Source organism: Cajanus cajan, chromosome 8 (genome assembly GCF_000230855.2).
Source record: "Cajanus cajan strain Asha chromosome 8, NIPB_CcT2T_4, whole genome shotgun sequence".
Lineage (NCBI taxonomy): Eukaryota > Viridiplantae > Streptophyta > Magnoliopsida > Fabales > Fabaceae > Cajanus > Cajanus cajan.
In genome coordinates, this window is record NC_138524.1 from 41,966,105 (window position 1) to 41,991,044 (window position 24,940).

At 36.8% G+C, this 24,940-nt stretch overlaps 1 protein-coding gene across 1 annotated transcript; it reads left to right on the forward strand.

Annotated features, from left to right (window-relative positions):
• The first annotated feature begins 456 nt into the window (after positions 1 to 456).
• On the forward strand, positions 457 to 20,899 carry LOC109791226 (GTP-binding protein-like protein). The gene is made up of 11 exons (XM_020350493.3): positions 457 to 739; positions 2,132 to 2,320; positions 2,461 to 2,514; positions 2,734 to 2,844; positions 3,122 to 3,184; positions 3,280 to 3,534; positions 16,726 to 16,872; positions 17,115 to 17,142; positions 17,468 to 17,538; positions 19,992 to 20,051; positions 20,575 to 20,899. The coding sequence occupies exons 1-11, from the start codon at positions 521 to 523 to the stop codon at positions 20,641 to 20,643; spliced, it is 1,266 nt and encodes a 421-aa protein (XP_020206082.1). The 5' UTR covers positions 457 to 520; the 3' UTR covers positions 20,644 to 20,899.
• Positions 20,900 to 24,940: the final 4,041 nt, after the last annotated feature.

Here is a 24,940-nt window from a genome sequence, read left to right on the forward strand (position 1 = left end):
AATATTACACTATAGTTAATATACGCCTCATCAATAATAATAATAAAAATAATATAAAAAATGTAAAATTATTTATAATAATAGACAAATTAGATTAAAAGTTAATCATTTATACATAAATTTTTACTGATAACTAATTATATTTTTTTAAATTATTTTATTTTAAGATAAAATAGATATGGAGGTGTCTGGTGCCGCTGATCAAGGATAAAAGGTGCAGTCCGGCTTCATTGAATTTATAATTCCAAAAGGTACTGTACAGGTATTAATTACTATGCTAATCTACACCGTCAAATTTTTAACACTTAAATCTAGGGGCCATGAAAAGTCTCCCACAGTGGGAGATATTATCCGTTTACCCACGATAGACTGCGTCTATCAATTGGCATAAACCAAATCAGAAACGGGGGGCATTGGAAAACGTTCGAAAGAATTATAATATAATGCATCAGAATATAACATGCAAGAGTGACACACACACTGTATTCTCTTTTCTCTGTGTTTGTGTTCCTGCAAGTAAATGGCAAGAGCAGCTTGCAATCATCTTCACTTGGTTCCCAGTTTATTTCATCCTTTGAAGTCACCCCTCTTCACAAATCACACCCTTTCCACCTCACGCACTTGCTTATATGGGATTCAGCGAAGGTTCTCTGCTTCTTCATCAAAAATAAGCATGAGCCTCAGGGCTGGTATCGTAGGCCTTCCCAACGTTGGCAAGTCCACTCTCTTCAATGCCGTCGTAAGTCACTTTCTCTCTGTGTGTGTGCGTGTGCGTGGTTATTCATTATTCATTGAATTGGATATTTGGGTGTTTAAATGTTGTTCATAAACTCATGTGGGTGTAAATATTCCTTGATGGGTATGTGTTTGAGAATGGTCGTGGTCACCATTTCGTCTTGACATTGTGAGAAATTGCAGACAAATGCGAGTACAATACGGTACGTGGTAGCAGACTGTTATTTAAAACCTTGTAATACGAGTTAAGTTGTTTCATCGAACACCTTTAGGAACTGAATGTCTCTTTTTTGGGTTACAAGATTCTACGAGTTTTGGGAGCATGGAATCTAGTAATGGACAAACTAAGCATCTGGTACTGCAATACTGTTAAAACCATTAAGGAGGAAGAACCATTTTTTGGGAAAGAAAGCTAGAATGATTGATTAATGTGGATGAGGAGTGCTCTATGTCTAAGAATTCTGAGGTTTCCTTGGTATTTGGAGATCCATGCTTATTTGTGTAAACATTAGACTACATTTACTTGGTATAAACATCGAAACATCAATTCTCTGCTCCTGAATATTTGATGGTGAAGATGTGCTTAACTGTAGCGATTAAGAATAGAAATAGATGTATACATGTTTGAATTCCTTTCTAATTGTCCAAAGATTTGTAGAGTGCCCAAGTAATCTATGTTAAGGATATATATATATTTTTTTGACAATACAAACAAAATAATGTATGGTTTACTGTTCTCAGTGTGGAACAGCTTTTTGTGTAAATGCTTGGTAGATGCCCCGGAAGCTTGAAAACAAGAACATTGAAGTTGAATATAAGTGCAAAGTTTCCAATGTCTTCCTTTTCTATTTCCAAATAGGCTTTCTTACTTGTGATGGAGTGACTTGTATTTCCAAACTTACTTAAGCGTACCATAAAGCTAAATACGTGTTATGAGTTTCAAAATTTACATTTTTTGGAATGATGACTTGGATTTATTGTTTTAGTTTTAGGTAATGGATAGTCTACTCTAGAATCAATTCTTAAATTTCCTTTATGAAATAGCATGGACAAATGTGAACTTTGAAGGCTAATTTTCAAAAATTCAATGTCATTATTATATTAGCATTAATTTTGCAGCAACTTTATATGCCTCTAACTCACAAGGTTTTGCCTAGGGGGTTTTGGGTAGTTTGCACAAGGTTCTAACCTTGTTGCTTCCATTGTACACAAAAATAATTGCGTAGGCCTCTGTAATCAACTGACCAGCAAAATGTTGCGAGGACTTTTTCATTTGGTTTGTTTAATTTCTGTTCAATGTTATGGATGATTGTTCTATTGATGTTGTATGTGTGGCTCCAGTTCCCAATGCTGTAATAATGTATCAAATATTAATATAATGGTCTTGTATCTCTAGGTGGAAAATGGAAAGGCTCAAGCTGCTAATTTTCCATTTTGTACAATAGAGCCAAATGTAGGGATTGTTGCTGTTCCAGATTCTCGTCTCCATGTGCTATCAGATCTCAGCAAATCTCAACGAGCAGTTCCAGCATCAATAGAATTTGTAGATATTGCTGGGCTTGTCAAGGGTGCAAGTCAAGGCGAGGTTCTTTTTATTTCTCTTCTCTTTGTTTCTGTTCTCAACAAACTTGTTTATGTTATTTTTAATAACTTCTCATATGTTGTGGTAGTAAGTAAGTTAGCATACGCATTGCATTCATCTCATTCTTGCTTCAACTGTTGCAGGGGTTGGGTAATAAGTTTTTGTCGCATATTCGTGAGGTGGACTCCATACTTCAGGTGTTTTTCTATCGTCATTTCTTTTTCATCATTATCTTACACCATTACGTCTAATCTATTTGTTCTGTCTTCCCCTTTTTTATGAATCATTTTAGTATATATGTACATCTTGCCAATCAAAACTTTTGGAAACACCTGGATGTGCTAAAGATACAGGGTAGTTTTTATTTTTCTGACTTAAAATTGACATGGATCTATTAATTATCAATATCAAATTAGGTTGTACGGTGTTTTGAAGACAATGACATTGTTCACGTGAACGGGAAAGTTGACCCCAAGTCTGATATTGACGTTATCAATTTGGAGCTTGTTTTCTCAGATTTGGACCAGGTCAGCTTACTGACTATCATTCTAAACCAATTTACTTCTTATGTTTCCTTGAATGTTATTACTACTGTAAATTGTGTTCATGGCACATTTGACTTCAATCACATTTACCACGATTTATTAATTTGTTCGGATGAAATTATAATATTTTCCTTCCTATTTGTTGTGATCAGTGCTTCTGGATTTTAGGTCTATCTGTGCATGCACAAACACTTTTTATGAATTTATATGACAAAATTGACTGATAAGCTAAGATATTTCATTTTTTTAAGCAATGCAGATTGATAAAAGAATGGATAAACTAAAGAAAGGCAAGGCAAGGGATTCACAATCTAAACTCAAGGTTATAGTCTTTAAATGCTACCACATGTCATCGGCTCTTGTGTTTATTAGTTGAAATACATTATTCAACTTGATTTTTGAAATTCTTCATTTTAGGAAGAGGCAGAAAAGACTGCATTGGAAAAGATTCAGGAGGCGCTTATGGATGGAAAACCTGCCCGATCGGTGATCTTAACAGATTTTGAAAGGGATGCTGTGAAGCATCTCTGCTTGCTCACCATGAAACCTGTTATATATGTGGCAAATGTTGCAGAATCTGATGTAGCTGATCCTGCAAACAATAATTATGTCAAGGATGTTACGAATGTTGCATCTGAGTTGCAGTCTGGAATTGTAACAATTTCAGCACAGGTGTACATTTAGAAAGGCTTTTGAGTTCAGTATACTGTTAGATAATTAATGATGTTACCATAATTCGTTACTCTTAGTTAATATAGTTATCCTAGCCCCTTTATTTTTAAATGGTTGTTCAGTTGTTTAAGCTTCTTGAGCAAGCTCTCTTTTTTTGATAAAAATATCAAGTACTGGCAGGTCACCCTTGCCTCTTCAAAAGTTTCTCCTTTCCCTTTTAGTTTCACATGGTATCTAGAGTTGGCATGGACAGGTAGGTGGAGGAAGGCATCTACACCCATTGTATTTGGTGATTATTGAACTCATGATTGTCATTGTTGTAATTAGAGGAAAATCTTCCTAATTAGAGAAAATATCTGTAGAATCTTCTAGTTTATTTTTCAGAATATTTTTTCCTTATTTCCTTATTTTGGAAGATTAGATTGTTACAAATAGGTGTTAGGAAAATGTAATACAATTTAATTGATAATAATAAAAATTATTCTCCTTTTCAAGTGTCATTCTCATTAAGTGTTAGTGACCTGAGCATTCATGCAACTGTTCCAGTCTCCATGTTCTTCATCATTCCTGTGGATTTAACCTCAAGTAGTCTTAGAAAGGTTTTGATTGGTAAGGATCCAGAAGATTTCCACTAGATGTGCTTCTATTTCTAGAGGGAATTTGTTAGAATCCAATTGCAAGGTATAGAAATTGAGCCCCACATTGGAAGCATGAGATTTTGGTGTTGCATTTATAAGGCCTTGTCTTGGAATGTCTGTCAAAATATATTTTAGGAAGTTTTAGATATTATTCCTACCGTATTTTAATTCTGTATATTTGCTGTATCTTGCTATTATTACTACAATAACAATCCCACAATTACAGGGATTTGTTCCCTAGATTAGGCTGTCCTTATTTCCTAAAATAGGCAACAAACTCATGTATATATATATTTGATGTATCTCATGATTAAAATAATGAGATATTATTTCTTCTAAATTTGAGATGGTACCAAAGCTCCTGATCCTTGGGAGCCTCTGACTGTGATCTGATTGTAGCCTTCATTGCTGCACAACCCAAGAATTCCATCGCAGCTATCATTGTTGCGCAACCCTAGAATTCCATCGCAGCCTTCATTTCTGCACAACCCTAGAATTCCATCCCAGCCTTCATTGTTGTGTGATCCCAAACACTCATCACAACTTCTATTGTTGTGTGCTTCCCTACTGTTCCTGCATCGATCTGCTTTTCTGTGCCTTAATTGCACATATTTGTAATGGCTGAAAAGGAAAATGGAGACAAGTTCCAAAATACAGGTGAGCTGCAGAATGTCCATTTAGCCTATCAATTGAATGAAAAAAATTATCTCAAATGGTCTCAACTCATTAAGACCATCCTGAAAGGGAAAGGAAAGGTTAGCCATCTAACTAATGATGCCCCTGCTGAAGAAGATGCCAAATTCAAGTCATGGGATGAAGAAGACTCCATGATTATGGCATGGCTATGGAACTCAATGGTTCCGAAAATCAGTGATACTTGCATGTTCCTTAATTCTGCGGAGGTAATATGGATTGCAGTAGAGCAAACCTACTCTAAGGCAAAGGATGCTGCCTAGATTTATGAGGTGAAGGTAAAAACTATGGCAGCCAAACAGGGTACTAAAACTGTCACTGAATATGCTAATCAACTCAAATCATTATGGATGGAATTGGATCATTATAGGGTTATAAAGGCCAAGTGTTCTGAAGATTCAGCAATTTTAAGGGATTACATTGAACAAGACTGGGTGTATGACTTCTTGGTAGGCCTAAACCAAGAATATGATCAAGTCAGGATCCAAATATTGGGAAAGGAGAAGGTTCCTGGACTCAATGAAGTAGTGGCAATTGTTCGGAGTGAAGAGAGTACAAGAAGCCTAATGCTAGAGACCCCAATTGTGGATAGTTCAGTTATGATTGTTGAAGGAGCAACAACCATGGTTGCGGAACAAAAGAAAGTAGGCCTTCTTCCAAATCTAGAGAAGAAAAAGGAAGGAGTATGGTGCACCTATTGCAACAAGCCACGCCACACAAGGGACAAATGTTGGAAGTTGCATGGAAAACCTTAAAGCAAAGATTGGGGACACAAAGGAGGCCCTCCAAGGAGAGGGGGGCAAGCTGATGTTGCTAATGGTCCTGAAAGTCAAGGAGGATCCGTCCAACTCAACCATGAGGAGTTAGAGAGAGTAAGATCCTTTCTTAGTAAATTGGAGAAACCCACAGGTATGTGTTCATTGACATACTCTGGTAAGTTCCCATGTGAATCTGCCCATTGAGAGTCACTCTTTGATATTCGAGTCCGCCATAACCAGCAAAGAAAAAGTTCAGTGGATTCATTGTTGCTTGGGACATCCTTCATTTCGGGTTATAAAGTTACTGTTCCCTTCCTTGTTTGAAAATTTAAATCTGGAGAGTTTTCATTGTGAGGTGTGTGAGCTTGCCAAGCACAAGCGTGTACCTTTTCCTATTAGCAATAAAATAAGTACTTCTCCATTTTATCTTGTTCATACGAATGTGTGGGGCCCCTCTAATGTCCCTAATATCTCAGGGGCTAAATGGTTTATAACCTTTATAGATGATTGTATAAGGGTAACTTGGCTTTTCCTTCTTAAACACAAATTTGAGGTTAGCTCTGTTTTCCTATAGTTTGTTTCAATGATTAAAAATTAATTTGGGGTTAATATCAAGAAACTTAGGTCTGATAATGCCAAAGATTACTTCAATCATACCCTAAATTCTTTTTGCCAAAAGGAAGGGATAACTCATGAATCCTCACGTGTACACACACCCCAACAAAATGGGATTGCAGAAAGGAAAAATGGGCACTTACTAGAGCACTCATGTTTCAAAATAGTGTTCCAAAATTTTTTTTGGGGGGAAGCCATACTCACTGCCACTTACTTAATAGATTACCCTCTATAGTTTTATCCTTAAAAAGCCCCATGGAAGTCCTAAACACATTCTACCCACATATAACCCATACAAATAACCTTCAGCCTAGAATATTTGGGTGTCTCCTTTGTGGATGTTCATAGTAATGGAAGGGGAAAACCTGACCCAAGAGTAATAAAATGTGTTTTCTTGGGGTACTTAGCCACACAAAAAGGATATAAGTGTTTTCATCCTCCATCCCAAAAATTCTGTGTCAAGGGATGTTACTTTCAATGAGCGAATAAGCTACTTTAGCCAGCCTCATCCTCAGGGGGAGAATTTAAGAGAGGAAGATGAGCCTCTCATACTACCAAATCTGTCCTTTGGACTAGAAATTGGAAAAAATACTGTTGGACCAGAAATTCAAAAGAATACTACCACTATATGTGAAGCTGAAGCTGAAGAGGAACAAATATAGGTGAATCAAATTCCTGCACCTGCAGGATCAGCAGCTGATACAGGAACAACAACTAAACCACATGATGATACAAAATTTGGGAAAAATTTGGCGTACACACGAAGAGGAAAGGCCATTCCAAGATCTGCCAATGTCCAAGAATCCAACCCTATATCATTACATGAGGTAAATCCTTTTGATCCTATAAATTCTAATTCTACTAATTGTGATGAATTTCCTTCTGAAAAACCAGCTGCACAGGTGGACCATAACTTGGACCTCCCAATTGCCCTTAGAAAAGGAACCAGAACCTGCACCAAACAACAACCTTACCCCTTGACAAATTATCTATCCTTTGAAAAATTCTCACCTACCCATAAAACCTTTCTCACAAGCCTAAACACCACAACTACACCTTCTTCTGTATCTGAGGCATTAATTGACAAAAATTGGAAACAAGCCATGGAATTGGAGATGGAGGCATTGGAGAAAAACAATACTTGGAAGCTAGTCACCCTACCACCTGGTAAAAAACTTGTTGGGTGCAAGTGGGTTTATACAGTGAAATATTGGGCTGTTGGGACGATTGAGAAGTATAAGGCGAGGTTGGTGGCCAAAGGGTTCACTCAAACATATGGACTGGATTACTTGGAGACTTTTGCACCAGTTGCCAAAATGAACACGGTCAGAGTAATTTTGTCATTGGCAGCAAACCATGATTGGGACTTGCAACAATTTGATGTAAAAAATGCATTCCTACATGGGGATCTTGAAGAAGAAATATCATTCTTGAAGAAGAAACCACCCGGGTATACAAGGCATATTGAAGCCAACACAGTTTGCAAGCTAAAAAAGGCATTATACGAGTTCTTTCAATCATCGACCGTGATGTTGGTCGAATATCTGAATCCTACCTTGCCTGGGAACAAGATCAACTACTACTATCTTGGCTGCAATCCTCCATGTCTAAAGACATGCTAACTCGTGTTATAGGTTGCAGGACATCCTTTCAACTTTGGGACAAAATACATTCCTACTTTTATTCTCACACGAACGCCAAAGCCCGTCAACTTCGCAATAAACTGCGCAACACTAATCTTGATAATCAAACCATTTCAGATTACGTTCTCCGGATTCAAACCCTCGTTAATGCCTTCACAGTCATTGGTGACTGTTTCTGCAAAAGAACATCTTGATATCATTCTTGAAGGCTTACCGGAAGAATATGAATCAACTGTCTCTTATTTGACCTGCTGTCCATAGGCGAAGTCGAGACCTTGCTTCTTGGCCACAAATCTCGTTTTGACAAATTCAAGAAAAAGGTTGCTGCATCTATCAATGTCACTACTACTACCTTTGAACCTAATCCCTCCATACTGCACCCACAAGCAAATCTTACTCATCAAGAACCTCGATCTCAATTTGCTCAATGTTGTGGGGGTCGCACTAGCTCGTGGTGGTTGTTTTACTAACCATGCAGGTCGTGGACGAGGCAGATTCGCTGGATTTCAATGCTAGGTTTGCCATCCTATGGGCATGTTGCTTCTTCCTGTTACTACAGGTTTGATGAGACCTTTGTCCCATCTTCCTCGCTGGATACACCTATGTTCGCCTCTGCCAATCAAAATGCTAATCCGGGTTCTTGGTAACAACCAAACCGCTCCGACTCAGTACATCCCAACATCCTCACAACAACCCTCTTATCCTCCACTCCACCAAAACAAAATCCTTGGGCCTAGACCACAACCCACCCCACAAGTTCACTTTGCCTCTACACACGCACGACCTCAGGCCATGATTGCCTCATCCTCTTCCTCTGGAAACAACACTTGGTATCCAAATTTTGGTGCTTCAAATCAGGTAACCAATGTCTCTCAAAACATTCAACAATTTACCCCTTTTGAAGGACTGGATCAAATCCATATTGGTAATGGACAGGGTCTCCATATTAATTCCACAAGTTTTACTACATTTCCCTCCCTGAAAAATCCCAAGTTTCATTTTGCTCTAAACAATCTACTTTTTGTTCCCTCCATTATCAAAATTCTAATTAGTGTAGTCAATTTTTCATGGATAATTCTATGTTTTTTGAATTTCACCCTTCCGTTTGCTTGATAAAATCACATGATACTAAAGAAATCCTTCTCCAAGGCTTAGTTGGTCTTGATGGTCTATATCAATTCCCTGCCTTACTTCCCACCACCAGCAAACAACCTGTCCAAACCTCTAAAATTGCCAAATCTCCTTCTATTCATACAACAACCAAGAATTCTGTGTCTTTTGCCACTTGGCACTCTAGATTAGGTCATCCTAATACTAATGTAATGAAACTTGTCTTTCGAAACTTCAATATTCAACTTATGAATAATATTGAACCAGATTTTTGTGCTTCTTATTGTCTTGGCAAATCTCATAGATTACATTCAAGTCTTTCCAAAACTGTTTATACTACACCTTTTGAATTAATATTCAGCGATTTATGGGGCCCTGCACCAGCCATGTCTACGTGTGGCTATCAATATTATCTTACCTTTGTTGATGCTCACACACGCTTTACATGGATCTATCTTCTCAAAAACAAAGCCCAAACTCTTGGTATCTTTAAACAGTTTCATACTATGGTTAAGAATCAATACCAACTACTGATTAAAGCCTTACAAACTGATTGGGGTGGCAAGTATCGCCCCTTTATAGCATATCTCAAAGATGTTGGAATCCAACATCGTATTATATGCCCACACACACATCATCAGAATGGCGTAGTAGAATGTAAACATAGGCACATTGTAGAACTTGGCCTCACCTTGTTAGCTCAAGCCAATTTGCCTATGCAATTCTGGGATCATGCCTTTCTTACCAAAGTTTATCTAATCAATCGGCTTCCATCTTCTGTTCAAAATGAAGTTCTGTATCACAAACTTTTCCACCAACCCCAGATTTCCACTTTCTTAAAGTCTTTGGTTGCTCTTGCTTCCCACATCTTCGACCTTACAACAAAAACAAACTTCAATTTCGATCATAAGAATGTGTCTTTTTGGGGGTATTCTACTTCTCACAAAGGCTATAAGTGCGTTGTAGTTGATGGGCGCCTCTATATTTCTAAAGATGTTGTCTTTAATGAAACTAGGTTCCCTTACAAGGATCTCTTTTCTCCATCCACTGTCCATGCTTCCCAAAACTATGTCCAGGTTCCTCTTATTGTGACCAACACTCTCACTTCTACACCCTACTCTTCGTCAACGCCCTCACATGAGTCGTGTTCAATTCCCACTCATGAAATGCCGCCCACTGTGGAAACCGAGCCTTACACACTAGCAACCTCACCAAACATATCATTTGAATCATCCAACTCACAAGCCATTGCTACTAGTACGTCTCCATCCAATTTATCCATCCATACATCACCTATCCCTGAATCCGATACACCTCCATTCATTCATCCTCACAATGTTCACTCTATGACAACAAGAGCAAAAAATGGCATAACCAAACCATGTCAACAACCAACACTTTTATTAACCCATGCTGAACCCAAAACAACCAAACAAGCCTTATCCAACTCTACTGGCTTGCTGCAATGTAAGCAGAATACAATGCCTTACTTCATAATGACACATGGTCTCTTATTCATCTACTACCGCATAGAACTGCCATGGGCTGTAAATGGGTCTTTCGTGTCAAGGAAAATCCTGATGGCACTGTCCAAAAGTACAAAGCCCGCCTTGTTGCCAAGGGGTTTAATCAACAATTTGGATATGACTATAATGAAACTTTCTCATCTATCATTATTCGGCTTATTCTTACCTTTGCCTTAACTCATCATTGGCCTATTCAACGATTAGATGTCAATAATACCTTTTTAAATGGCACCCTTGAAGAGGAAGTGTATATGACTCAACCCCCAGGATTTGAAGCTTCTAATAGGAACCTAGTATGTAAACTTCACAAAGCCATCTATGGGCTCAAACAAGCTCCCTGTGCTTGGTTTGAGAAGTTAAAATCAACCCTACTGCAGTTTAACTTTCAAGAAAGCAAGTGTGATCTGTCATTTTTTGTATACTCAAACGCCAACAATGTCATCTACATCTTGGTATATGTAGATGACATTATTATTACCGGCAATAAACCAACCATTCTTCATACACTTGTTTCTCAACTTCATTCAGCCTTTTCCCTCAAAGATCTTGGTGATCTTGATTACTTCCTTAGCATTGAAGTAAAAACTCAGACTGATGACTCACTCATCTTAACTCAAATAAAATATGATGGAAATCACTAGAAGAAGTGGTTGATGTTCTTCAACTAGCTCCATCTTCACGTCCATCTTCTCTTGAGGAACTTCAAGAACAAAGTTCAAGCTCTTAGGAGCTTGAAGAAGCAGCAATGGAGGCGCAGCAATCTCCTTGAAGAAGGAGAAAAAGGAACCAAGGCATAAAGGAAGGAATCCTTTGTGAAGGTTCTTAAGGAGAAGACTTTCTCCTAGGCTTGGACCTTTGAAAATAGAGAGAATTTCTGAAAACTTCTGATCTATTAACATCCAAAAGTGTTTATAAAGTCAAGGAAAAGACTTATATAGTGAGGGAGAACCTTGTGCTGCAAGCTGGACTAACTATGGTTCAAGGAGAACCATGGTTAGCCTTCTTACACTCAAGCTAACCGGTCTAGTTAATTAGGAAGCTTGTGGAGCAAGCTTCTAACTTAGAAGCTTGGGAAGCAAGCTAAGCTAGAAGCTTGTAGCACAAGCTTCCCAAGTATGTAGAAAAAGCTAAGTCAATTTGGCCAAGGAAGTGAGCTAGGCGGCCAAGGTGTTTTCCTTCATTTAGTCCAATCCTAAAATCTTGGAATTGGTTTAGTTAGGTTCACCAAATGATGGTGAGACCTAGCTAAATCAATTCCTTGGAAAAAATGGAGGAAAACAAGCCTAATATGTAAAATTTAGCCTAGGCCTATTAGTGTATAAAATCACAACAAAAAGGGAATATTTGTTTGTTTAGAGAAAGCATCAATGAAGGAAACATAGTAAATATATCCAGAAAAGGATTTAATATGTGATGGTCCCCACAAATCAGTGAAAATTAAATCCAAGGGAGCAGAATATACAATTTTAGAGGCAAAAGAAGGAAGTCTATGAGACTTTCCTACACAACAAGATGAGCAAAATTCAGTAACATATGTATTTGATGGAAGAAGGTTACATTGAGTAAGAACAAGCTTAAGAACATGAGAATTAGGATGACCTAGCCTAGTATGCCACATAGTGGAAGAACTAGATTCATCAGAATTTTTATTTACATTGGTATTATCTAAAACTGCAGTAATAGTAGGGGAGACAGCAGACTGGGAGGACATTTCTGTCGAAGAAGAGACCAATACTGAGGGACTTTGGAGCTTTAGATTTGGAAAAGAATAAAACCCATCAACACCAACAATACCTTGAAGAAGAACCTCATTGGTTTCCTGAGATTTGACAAAATAATGATCAACATGAAACTCAAAGAAAACACAATTGTCTTTAGCAAATTTACTTACGCTCAACAGATTTTTGTTGATAAGGGGAACATGAAGAAGATTATTCAGCTGAAAACTAAATTGAGAGTTAATAGGAGATAAAAAGGAGGAAGAACCAGAACCATTGATTTGCAAACCTTGACCATTTCCCATGAAGATTTGGTCTGGACCATCAAAATGCTCTAGCTGATGGATGTTCTGAGGCTCACCAGTAACATGGAACGAAGCACCAAAATCAGGGATCCATGTAGAATTAGTAGCTCCTTGAGAAGAGGTATTAGCAATCATATCACTTGGTGTGGCATTGGCATGAGCATATTGGCTGAGCTGTTTCTGATTAGGATTCACCCAAGTATTGGAGGCTTTAATGTTTGATGAAGAGGTGACCTACACAGGTTGCATTGTGGTAGGATCATATAGGACAAGGGAGTCTGCAGGTTGATAATTGACATCAGCTCTATAGAAGCAAATATTGGCAGTATGTCCATACTTGAAGCAAATCTGACACTGAAAATTTGCAAATCGACTACCACGGCCTCTTCCAGAACCTCTACCACCGCGTGCTTTAGTTTGAGTGTGAAAATACTCATGGACTTTGTCCCACACCTGATAAGAATGAACTGAGCTAATGACACGTGAAAGGATGGTCTTCGAGAGCGTCGATTGCAGCCATGTGAGGAGCATTTGGCCCTGGACTTCCCAGGTTTCATATGCTGGATTAACGGTATTTGAATCACGATCAGCATCTGTCAAATACCTAGGTGGAATTTGGGGATTAACCACAAACCGTTGAAGTTTGTGGGACTTGATGACCGGTTCAATCTGCTGCCTCCAGTGAAGATAGTTGGAATCATCAAGTTTTTCAGCTATGGAGTTGGAGAAAAATTGTGAAAAAGAAGAAAGATTATTTGACATTGCCATAGAAGAGATGAAGAAGAAAAATTAGGGTTTTGGAGGATCAAAGGCTCTTGATACCATATTAGATAAAAGTAGAAAGAGATAAAAATGTAAAAAGGAACTTCATTTCATTACTCTGCAAAATGAATACACGGGTTCAAAATATATATAGGGAACCCCTCAGTATTATAGCAGAGAGAGAGAAAATAAATAAAAGGTAATACAGCTATAAAAGTAGCAGCTGTAAAAGCAACAACAGAGAGAGAAAATAAAGACAGGTGTCTGGACAGGTGTCCCTGGAAGATTCTGAAGATGTAACAGAATGCAAAACGTAAAAAAGGGCTAAAAAACAAATATTCCCTTTTTGTTGTGATTTTATACACTAATAAGGCCCACTTCTAGCTCATTTACTAGTTACACCTACACACCCTACTATTTGTCACCCCACTTCTGCTACTAAAAATATGAAAATCAATGACCTTTAATACAAGGTCAAATGGAGCAAAAGTCTCTAAGTAACATATCCTAAAATCTCAAAGGAATATCTTATAAGAAAAGAAAGAAAGTGTCTTACAAATACAAAGGTAAAATAAAGCTATACAAGTAACTATTATGTCTACACAATCATATGAGAGGTATTAGGCTTTTAATTAGAGGCTCATAGCCCAAGATGAGCTATGGCCCACTAACCCAAAAGTAGGCCCAATCCTTCTGTGTTCAAATGGAGCAAAAGTCTTCAAGTAACATATCCTAAAATCTCAAAGGAATATCCTATAAGAAAAGAAAGAAAGCGCCTTACAAATACAAAGACAAAATAAACTTATACAAGTAACTACTATGTATACACAATCATATGAGAGGTATTGGGCTTTTAGTTAAAGGCTCATAGCCCAAGATGAGCTATGGCTCACTAACCCAAAAGTAGGCCCAATCCTCCTGTGGTCTTCAAGACTAACCCATTCCTCTTGGTTCCTTCAATGTATCACCTCTTGGTCTTCTTGGCCTTGGCATGATTCCATCAAAATACATCATGGATCTCTTAAATCGCATGGATATGGGAGCGTCAACGCACATTTCTTCTCCAATGATTGGTGGCTGCAAATTATCAAAAGTTGGTTTTGAAGTCTTTCTGGATGCGTCTCTCTATAGATCAGTAGTTGGCACATTACAATATGCCACCATAACCAGACCCAAAATTAACTTCTCAGTAAACAAGGTCTATCAATTTATGTCCCACCTTCTTGCACATCACTGGTTTGCTATTAAACGTATCCTTCGCTATCTAAAGGGCACTATATCTTGGGGTCTACATCTGCAACCAGCTCCTTCCAACTCACCTCTCTCCATTCAAGCTTACTGTGATGAAGACTGGGCATTTGATCCTGATGATAGGAGGTCTACGTCAGGCGCTTCCATCTTTCTTGGACCAAATCTTGTGTCTTGGTGGTCCAAAAAACCAAATTGTTGTTGCTTGTTCTAGTACTAAAGTAGAATATAGAAGTCTTGCCCTTGCCGTTGCTGAAGTTATTTGGATACAAACCTTACTTTTTGAACTTAAAAATCTTCGTTCAACTCCAATTATTTTCTTTGGCAACTTGAGCACTGTGGCCCTTGCTCACAACCCTGTTCTTCATGCGTACACCAAGCATATGGAATTAGATCTTTTCTTTGTTCGAGAGAAGGTAGCTGCCAAGCATCTTCAAGTAGTCCATGTTCCAGCCATCAATCAATGTGCTAATGTCCTTACGAAAGCTCTATCTCTCGCGATTTTGTGTTCTTCGGTCCAAGCTCCGAGTAGTCGAGTCTCCTCATCCTACTTGAGCTTGCAGGGGGATATTGGAGTATAGTTTAACTCCTTAATTATATGTACAATAGTGATGTAGATCATTTCATGATCTCCTACTTTATTGTCACATTCATTGCTTTTATTATAGGCCAACATATGTTGGCTCTATATAAACTCATCTTGTACTCTTTATGGAGTTAGTGAAAAACATATTTTGCATATTGAAATATTCTCTCATCTCCTCTCTTCTGACTTCTCTCTTTCTCTCTGTTCACAATTCTATTACATAGGGATTTGATTGCATATGAGCTATTGTTGTATTTCCTAAATTAACTTTCCAACCTTGTATATATGACTAATGTATTCTCAGCATAAGAAATAATAATAAAAAAGGGGAATAGCTTTTTTCTACCCTAATTTTTAAGATGGCATTAGAGTTCTCAAATTCTGGGAGCTGCCTCTAACTGCGCAAACCAAAACCCTAGACGACAACCTTCATTGCTATCGATCATCCAAAAACCCTAGACAACAGCCTTCATTGTTGTTGATCATCCCAAAACCTTAGACAACAACCTTCATTGTTGTTGATCATTCCTTTGAAGGCAACCTTCATTGTTGTCGTAATTTACAATACTATTGCAGCCATGGTTGAACTAGTTAACACAACAACTGAAATAGGGGATAATAACTTCCAAACCCATGGAGAGCTTCAGAGCCTCCACACTGCCTACAGATTGAATGGGAAGAATTACTTGAAATGGTCCCAACTTGTTCGTACTATTTTGAAAGGTAAAGGGAAAGCTAGCCACTTGATTGGTGATGCCCTTAAAGAGGAAGATCCCAAATTTACAAAATGGGATGAAGAGGACTCTATGATCATGGCATGGCTATGAAACTCAATGATCCTAGAAATCAGTGATACTTGCATGTTTCTAAATTCCTCCAAGGAGATTTGGAATGCCATAGTGCAAACTTACTCCAGAGCTAAAAATGTTGCTCAAATATATGATGTGAAGGTGAAGACTGTGGTTGCAAAACAAGGAAACAAAACTATTACAGAGTACGCCATTCAACTCAAATCATTGTGGATGGAGTTAGACCATTACAGGGTTATAAAAGCCAAGTGCTTAGAAGATTCAGGAATGCTCAAAGAGTATATTGAGCAGGATAGATTCTATGACTTCTTGGTGGGGCTTAACTCTGATACCATTTTAGAATGTGAGTTATGGGCATAACTCAACCCTACAAAAACAACTATTAAGGTGAGGGTTGCCCACTTGCCCCTCTTATAAACTTTGTTTGTCTTATCTCTAGTCGATATGGGACTTGGATTTACCCGATAAATCCTATTTTTTAAATGGCAGTACAAATGTTAAGCTTATTGAGCAAGCTCTCTAACAAAAGTATCAATAGGGTTGTGTGCATGTGACAGAAGTTGCTTTCCTTGTCATAAAGTTTTCTTTCGTATTCAAGTTTCACATATAATGTTTGGATTATTTGAACTTTTCATGTGTTATCACTGGGGAAGTTTGGTAATATCAACTTTTTAGAACTGTTGCTTGTCTGTATCGTAATCTCTGAAGATTAAAAGAACAATTATTGATATTTTTTGTATAGTCACCACTACAAATCAATGATGTTATTTGTCCTGGCAGGTTGAGGCAGAGCTTACTGAACTACCAACTGAAGAACGACAAGAATATTTGCAATCTCTTGGTGTTAGTGAAAGTGGTCTTGGTAACCTAATTAGAGCAACTTATGAACTTTTGGGGCTGCGAACTTACTTTACTTCTGGTGAGAAGGTAAGAGGAAAACCGGAAAATTGTTAGAGAGAAGTGCAGTTTGGAATATCCTGTTAAACATGTATCTAGTGGTACCAGCTTTCAAAGATTTGAATTGCTTGATTATTCTAGTAATTAATAATTAGTTTACCCTGAACTGTAAAATTGTTCATCAACATCCTGAATTATAAATCTGAATGTTTTGATCCCCATATATCATATTTCATGTTCAAAACTGAATTTGTTTTCTAACCTGTACACAGGAGACAAAAGCATGGACTATAATTGCAGGTTAGTTTTCTCTCCATGAATGAGTCACTGAAATTGCACAATGACATTAATTTGACAAGATTTTATCCTTTTCTGAACTCCCTGTTCAAGTAATTGGCCATATGGTAGTTTAAATTCAGGCTACTAAAATGGAGTTTGTGTTATATCTGGATGGCAATGAAGAGATACTGTTTTCCCTTTGTTGACAAATGCTTGTGACAAATGATTATATGCACCTTTTTTGTCCAAGATTGATTGCTTGTTTTTGCTATGGAATTAATCACGATATAAGGATTCTACATAGATTGGATTGCTCATCTAAATTTTAAGCTTCGTGTTGTACTAGGAATGACTGCACCACAAGCTGCTGGAGTTATTCACTCTGACTTTGAGAAGGGTTTCATTCGAGCAGAGACAGTAAGTTCCAAGGATATAATTTTGAACACCTCTGTAATTTATAATAGCATATAACACTGCATTGCAAATATTGTAAAAAATTAAATGCAAAAAGAAAACGATGATGATTTTGATATTAAATATTCTGAATAATGAGGGGGCTATCCTTTACAAACATCAATGATAAGAGTTGTTAGTTTTTGTCCAAAGTTTATGTTAGACTATGTGAAAAATATATCATGATATTAAATATCATATCTAAGAATATTTTAGATTATGAGATTATCTCCTAGGATTAATTGCCCTATTTCGTTGGTTGCTTAGTTTTCTGCTTATTTCAATGATTTGTTTATAGTTGATATTTCTCTCCCTCTCTCTCTCTCCCTCTCTCTCTCTCTCTCTCTATATATATATATATATATATATATATATATATATATAAATATATATATGAAAATACAAAAACTGATCTGATATAGGAGGCTAAAAGCCTAAAATACAATATTAAGAATCTTCTCAAACAAGATAATCTAACACACTCCCTCAAGCTTGAGTATACAAATTTTATGCACCAAGCAAGACACAAAAATTGGATTCAAGGTTCCCTCACTAGAATGGACAAGTTCAGTAACAATCTCCTTGCACAACAACTTCCATCTGGCAAAATGACAATCAACCTCTATATGTTTAGTTTTCTCATGGAACATAGGATTAGAGGCAATGTAAAGGGCAGCTTGATTAGAACAATATAATTTCATTGGTTGAACCAAGCACATGGCCGGACTCCAAAATTTGAATTTAAATTCAAATTTTGGCGCCTAAAGTTAACTTAAACCATACCATGGTTTAATTTAACCTTAGGTCAAGTCTAGCTTGTCACACACTTCCTAAGCCTATAAATTCTCTTTAGCCGTAAATTGTATTCACTTTGGCATATTGAGAATTTCTTCATTAGATAATTCTTACTCTCCACCGAAGTCACCATAAGGGGAAATCTCTTCTCCTTGTTTCCTTGAGCCTTTCTCTTTGTAGATTTAGGTTCACTTTCTTCTATCCGAAGCTCTTGGTTCATCATAGTGCAATATTGCTTCTCCCTCCAACTCAATTCACCTTGAATCTTCTCAAGGATCCTACAGATAAGTTTGAGCAAATTCCATGGAGTGTCAACTCAAGAAGACTCCATCACTGTTCATTGAAGGAATTTCATAACTGGTTACAATTTGGTCGTGAACATGGTTGAAATCTAGATGTAATGTTCGTAGTATCAGCAACATATATAGCCTCAAGCTTTTTATTTATTCCTTCTAATGAGTCATCATCAAGGAACATTTGTAGTTCTTCCCCTGCAGCTTAAGCGTCAGCATTTTGAGAAAACATATCATCATTAGTTTGTTTGAGAGAGAATAACTTTTGAGCAGTGTCATATAGCCGTTGAAGATCATTTGCATAAATGTTCTAAGCCTTCTTCCAAAAGGAACCAAAACTGGTTTTTGAAACCAATTTTTGGTTTAAAACTGGTTATATAATTGAATTTTGGTTTAAAAATTACCTTAAAAAAAATTGGTCTTAACGGTTTAAAACCAAAAACCAGTTTCAAACTTGTTTTTAAAAAGTACAAAATATTTTTTTTCTCTAAAATATGGATATGAATTTTAAATCCAATCCATTTAATTGGATTTGGATTGGATTTTTAAAAATCTCCAATCCACAGCTACACTTAATGAAACTGTAATAATAAATCAGCAATTAGTATAGCTCATAATCCTATTCAACCTGTTTGTGCAAAACACATTGAAGTGGATATATACATTTTTATCAAGGAAAAGATGCACTGTGATCTGATTTGTACTCCTTATGTACCTTCAGAAGGTGAACTTGCTGATATTCTTACTAAAGAATTGTGCAGTTCAGATTTTGAAAGAATTATATGCAAGTTGAGAACGGAAAACATTTATTTTCCAGCTTGAGGAGTATTGGAAATAGGAACATTTAATGTTTATTACTTTTCCATGTAGCTTAGTTAATGTTTAACCGATTTCAATTTATCTTATGAAGTTGTGATATTTTATTTGTGTGCTTAAATAGTTGGAATCATTTATTGTCTTTGAAACTATTCTTATTATCAATAGATCAATTTGGTGAGTGGAAAATTCACTCGAGCACATTCAGAAAATTTCCTTTCTGATTTTCTCAAAGTGTTCTATCAACACAGAATCTATGTAAAGAACATGTTTTGGTTAGTTAGAATTTGTTCTAAATATCCTAAGATTAACTTTCTATATTTATTTCTGTTATATAATGCTCTAGTATAGACAAAAATGAAAGCTGGTTCTGACTGAATTTGAGCAACTGAATCAAGTGAGACCCTAAAATTTATTAATTTTTATTGCTTATACTATTGTGTTAATTTTAAGCACAGTCAAAGTTTGCATATTGCATTCATTAATCTTATGAATGATTTTATTTTATCTTAGGTGTCTTATGATGATTTTGTGTCTGCTGGTTCACTTGCTGCGGCACGAGAGAAAGGACTGGTAAGATGCTTATGTTGTTTTCATCCTTGTAAACTGGGTTTTCTTTTATATTCATGGATATTTTAGCACTAGTAAAATGTTTACTTTGTAATTAACTTCTGTTTAATAATTGCTCATTTGGATTTTTTCTGAGTATGAATTGAATTAGTTGGTTTAATCAAGAGTTATACTATTGTTTTCGCCCATGCTTGTGTCTTTTAATTGATAATCTGAACTTGTACATTGCTGGCATATTAATTAGGTTATATAATACACTGCACGCTATCCTTGTACCAGAGGTTGGAACCATTTTTTCAATATTTCTCTTATTTTCTTTGATTAAGATAAAACCTAAGTGATCAATTCTCTGCTGTTTCATATTTACTTATCCGTATCGGAATAATAGTAGGCTTGGGAAGGAAGAGCATGCATCCTTAAATAATCTGTATGTGTTGAAATGAAAGGGAGTGTTTATTGCCATTTCTATATCCTCTTTACAAATCTCTAAACAGGAAATTAGTTCCCTTTGCTATGATTTTTGCAGTTAAGGTCCGAAGGTAAAGACTATGTTGTACAAGAAGGAGATGTAATGTTGTTTCGGTTCAATGTTTAGCAGAATTTACTGCTTCAAACTGGGAGTCAGTGGAGAAGTTGAGATATATTTATGACTAAGGGCTAAAAAATTCATTGCTTATTATAGTTTGGATAAGCATTGTTTTGTTTGTAGTGTGACAAATGCTCCCAGTTTGGAGTAAGTGGTGAAGTTGAGACATAATTTATAACTACAGGTCAGAAATTTTTGACATAATTGATGACTAAGGTTAGTTATTTATTTATTTTCCAGCCAATTGCTGGTTATAATTTGGAGAGATATTGTTGTTTAATTGTTTTTTTTTTCAATAGTGCAATACAATAAATGTGCTTAAATATTTATACTAAAATACTAAAGGTGAAACATCTCTCTCCCTTGTATTTGACAAACAATTTAAAATATTGAAAAACATCAGTACAAGTGTATATTTCATGTTCTCGTGCGCTGTACTCCTAATGTACACAAGCAGCTCCCTTTACATGCAAATTGTTTTTTTATTTTTATTTTTATTTTTATCATTTGGCTTCATCGAGTAAGACTTAAGTTATACTCTGTTCAATTTTGTTTGACATTTTAACATTTATTGTTTGTTCTAATTTAATTGTAGTTTTATAATATCAATGTAACATTAAATGTTTATTCAATTATACTTTTAACTATTATTAAAGTATTATTTAATTATTGGTGGATTCGAAAGACTTAAAAGTATTTTGGAAATTTATACAACTTATTTTATGGAATCAACCTTATTAATTGTATTCCTCAGGTCGTCAAGCAAAATGAAACAGATAGAATACTTGAGTTACCATCAAAATGGTGCAGGTTTCATAGATTTAAAGATGGTTGTTTAAATTTTCCCCGAGAAATAAAAAAGGAAATAATACTTGCAACAATTTGTATAGCATTAGTTTTTATGTTTACATCATTCTATCACATTTATTATTATATTTATTAACGATAGAAAGTGGCGAAGCTAGACAAAATTTCCAAGAAAATCAATAAAATTAGTAAAACAAATATTCATAAAATTCACGAGAAAAATTTGCAAGTTAGAGAGGCTTTCCTAACCTGTAATAGAATGAAGATATAAAATTCATAGAACTAGATTTGAAATAAGAAAAATAATAATTTTAAATTATGGAAAGAAAATTAATTACTTAAATAGATAATATAAATATTGTTATTTAATTGTTTAAGTTTTAATGTTATAAAAAGTATACTGTTGATTGAAAATTTATACATTAAATTTCTCTTTATTATTTAATTGTTTAATGTTATAAAAAGTATAAACTTAGTATAAAATAACATAAAATTGTCTATAAAAAATTATTTATTTTATATTAGTTTGTGATTAATATTTTGAATTTGATTTAATCTTTACATGTGTGTCATTTTCACTTGGTCAGCCACATGGATGGATCAAATCAATTCAAATACTAATCTTTGGCCTAAATTTAAATTATACCTCTTGGCCCAAAAATCACACAAAGAGAATAATTACAATAAAGTCCCTACATTAGTTGGTGATGACATATTGCTCCCAAAGATCCTATTACAAGGGCAATGTCAAAGAGATTACAAGAAGAATGGACTTATGATAGAGGTAAAATTCTTTAGTCATTTTCTTCTTTGTGTATTGTTCTTACCGGAAATTTGCTGTAGAGCTGATCCGCCGGGTAAGATCGGCGAGTCTCCTTCACTGATACGCTGGTGCTCCAAGATGGGGGTGGTACTTGCAAAAGAGACTCCGATGCTAAAGTTAGTGTTTGTGGGAGTATGAGTCTTGTATAAATAATGCACATACATTTGTGTGAATTAGGGTTGTCTTGGGCCTTGGGCATGAGATAAGACATGATATGATAAGATATCATATGATATGATATGATATGATATGATATGATGAGATATGATATGATATAATTGGAGGGCGGTTCTGATCTGGGACGAGATCCCCGGGTTCGGGAATGATCTGCCCAAATACCGGGCCCCAAATACCGGGCTGACGTCGCTCAGCGTGTGCCCGGGGTGGCTTTGTATCGCTAATCCGGGCTCGGAGCCAGGGTGCGAAGTACGGTCAGTACACTAGCCCCCCGAGCTCTAAAGGCCGTAAGTCGAGGAGTTAAGACCGAGCTCGTCAAGGAGGACGACGTGGAGGATAGCTCCAGCGAGAATGCCTCTACGTAGGCCAATTTTGTTATAACCTAGTTTAATTTTCCCTTTGCTTTGATTTTTCTGTTTTGAATTCAAGCGTTGAACTCTGGGAACTTTGTTTGTATATGCATATTTTTCTTCTGCCTTTATGTGTTTGCGTTTGGTTTTTGCTTTGCACACATTTTGAGACACACGTTCGATGTCTGTTGTACACTCTCATTTTTGGTGAAAGCTCATGCTCAGATCCGAATTCGGCCTTAATTTTAAGTAGTTTCTCGTGAAGGTTCGAACTCGATTTCAATCGAACCAGGATTCGAATTCGATCTTAGATCTAAGTAATTTTTGTGAAGGTTCAAACTTGACCGTAATAAGCCGAGGTTCGAACCTGACCTTAGATTTTCGTGAAGGTTCAAGCTTGATCTTAAGTAGTAGTGCCGAGGTTCAGATTTGACCTCGATCATTCCGAGGTTCGGGCTCGACCTCAAGTTCGTGTGTTTAAGGTTGGTATTCAACCTTAAACAAATACGTTAAGGTTCGTATTCGACCTCGAATAAACGTGTTAAGGTTCGTATTCGACCTCGGATTTGGTTCGTACTCGACCTCAATTTGGTTGAAACGATTTTATTAAGGTTCGGACTCGACCTTAAATAAGGATGTTGAGGTCCGTATTTGACCTCGACCTTTAACGAGGTTCGGTTTTGAATTCTGCTGAACGAACTTAAGGTTCGTACTCGACTTTAAATAAGGGTGCTGAGGTCCGTGTTTGACCTCAAACTTGGACGAGTTTCGGGCTAGTATTCGACCTTGAGATAGGGTTAGGTAATCCTTCACAAGGTTCGTTCTCGACCTCGGATGAGAATGTTTAGGGTTCGTATTCGAACCTCAAATAAACGCATTAAGGTTTGAACTCGATCCTCAAGTGAGCCTGTTGAGGTTCGTACTTGACCTCAGAATTTTAACGAGGTTCGTACTCGACCTCAAATTTTGAGTAAAATGATTTAATATTAGGGTTTTTACTGTCTACCGACACATTGGCATTGTTAGGGTTTTACCTTGTGATTGCGGTGCGGTGACAAAATTGTATTTTTATTCGTTTGATGACGTGGCATCTTTGGGCCGATGTGGTATTTCGATATCCATGTTTCATGGCCGAGCTGAGGAACTCGACAATAATGAGTTTGCTGCTTGGTCAGGCTAGTAAACCTTTGACTGGGTCAATAGATTGGTGAGGGACAAGTTGGCAACTCTGCTGGCCAGTACACTTGCCCCCCAGCACCGAGTGATGTAAGAGCAAAGGGGCTTCTGAGGAGCTCCTAAATTTGATGTTTGAATGTTCTAATTCGATCTTGTTAAGTAGATGTGATTTTTAAGGGTCGAGCTCGACTTTGGCATATCAAGGTTCGAACTCGATCTTGGTTAATAAAATGTGATCTCAAGGTTCAGACTCGACCTTGGCATATCAAGGTTCGAACTCGACCTTGGTTGATAAAATGTGATCTCGAGGTTCGGACTCGACCTCGACATAACAAGGTTCGAACTCGACCTTGGTTAAGAAAATGTGATCTCAAGGTTCGGACTCGACCTTGGCATATCAAGGTTCGAACTCGACCTTGGTTGATAAAATGTGATCTCGAGGTTCGGACTCGACCTCGGCATAACAAGGTTCGAACTCGACCTTGGTTAAGAGAATGTGATCTCGAGGTTTGGATTCGATCTCGGATGAGAGTATTGAGGTTCATATTCGACCTCAAACTAAAGATGGCTGAACTTTAAACGAGGTTCGGATTCGACCTCGGATGAGAGTATTGAGGTTCGTATCCGGCCTCAACTTCGAGTGAAACGATTGAACTAAGGTTCAAATTCGACCTTAGGTGAGAGTATCGAGGTTCGTATTCGACCTCAATTTTGATTGAAACGATTGAACTAAGGTTCGAATTCGACCTTGGGTGAGAGTATCGAGGTTCGTATTCGACCTCAAACCGAGTGAAACGATTGAACTAAGGTTCGAATTCGACCTTAGGTGAAAGTATCGAGGTTCGTATCCGACCTCAAATTCGAATGGAACGTTTGAACTAAGGTTCGAACTTGAACCTTGGTTAAGAAAATATAGTCTCAAGGTTCTGACTTGACCTTGGCATATCAAGGTTCGAACTCGACCTTGATTAAG

Coding starts and splice junctions, on each gene's coding strand:
- LOC109791226 (XM_020350493.3), top strand. CDS start 521: ATGGCAAGAGCAGCTTGCAATCATCTTCACTTGGTTCCCAGTTTATTT. Junction 2,515..2,733: donor AGGTGGACTCCATACTTCAG/GTGTTTTTCTAT, acceptor ATATCAAATTAG/GTTGTACGGTGTTTTGAAGA. Junction 17,539..19,991: donor GTTTCATTCGAGCAGAGACA/GTAAGTTCCAAG, acceptor ATTTTATCTTAG/GTGTCTTATGATGATTTTGT.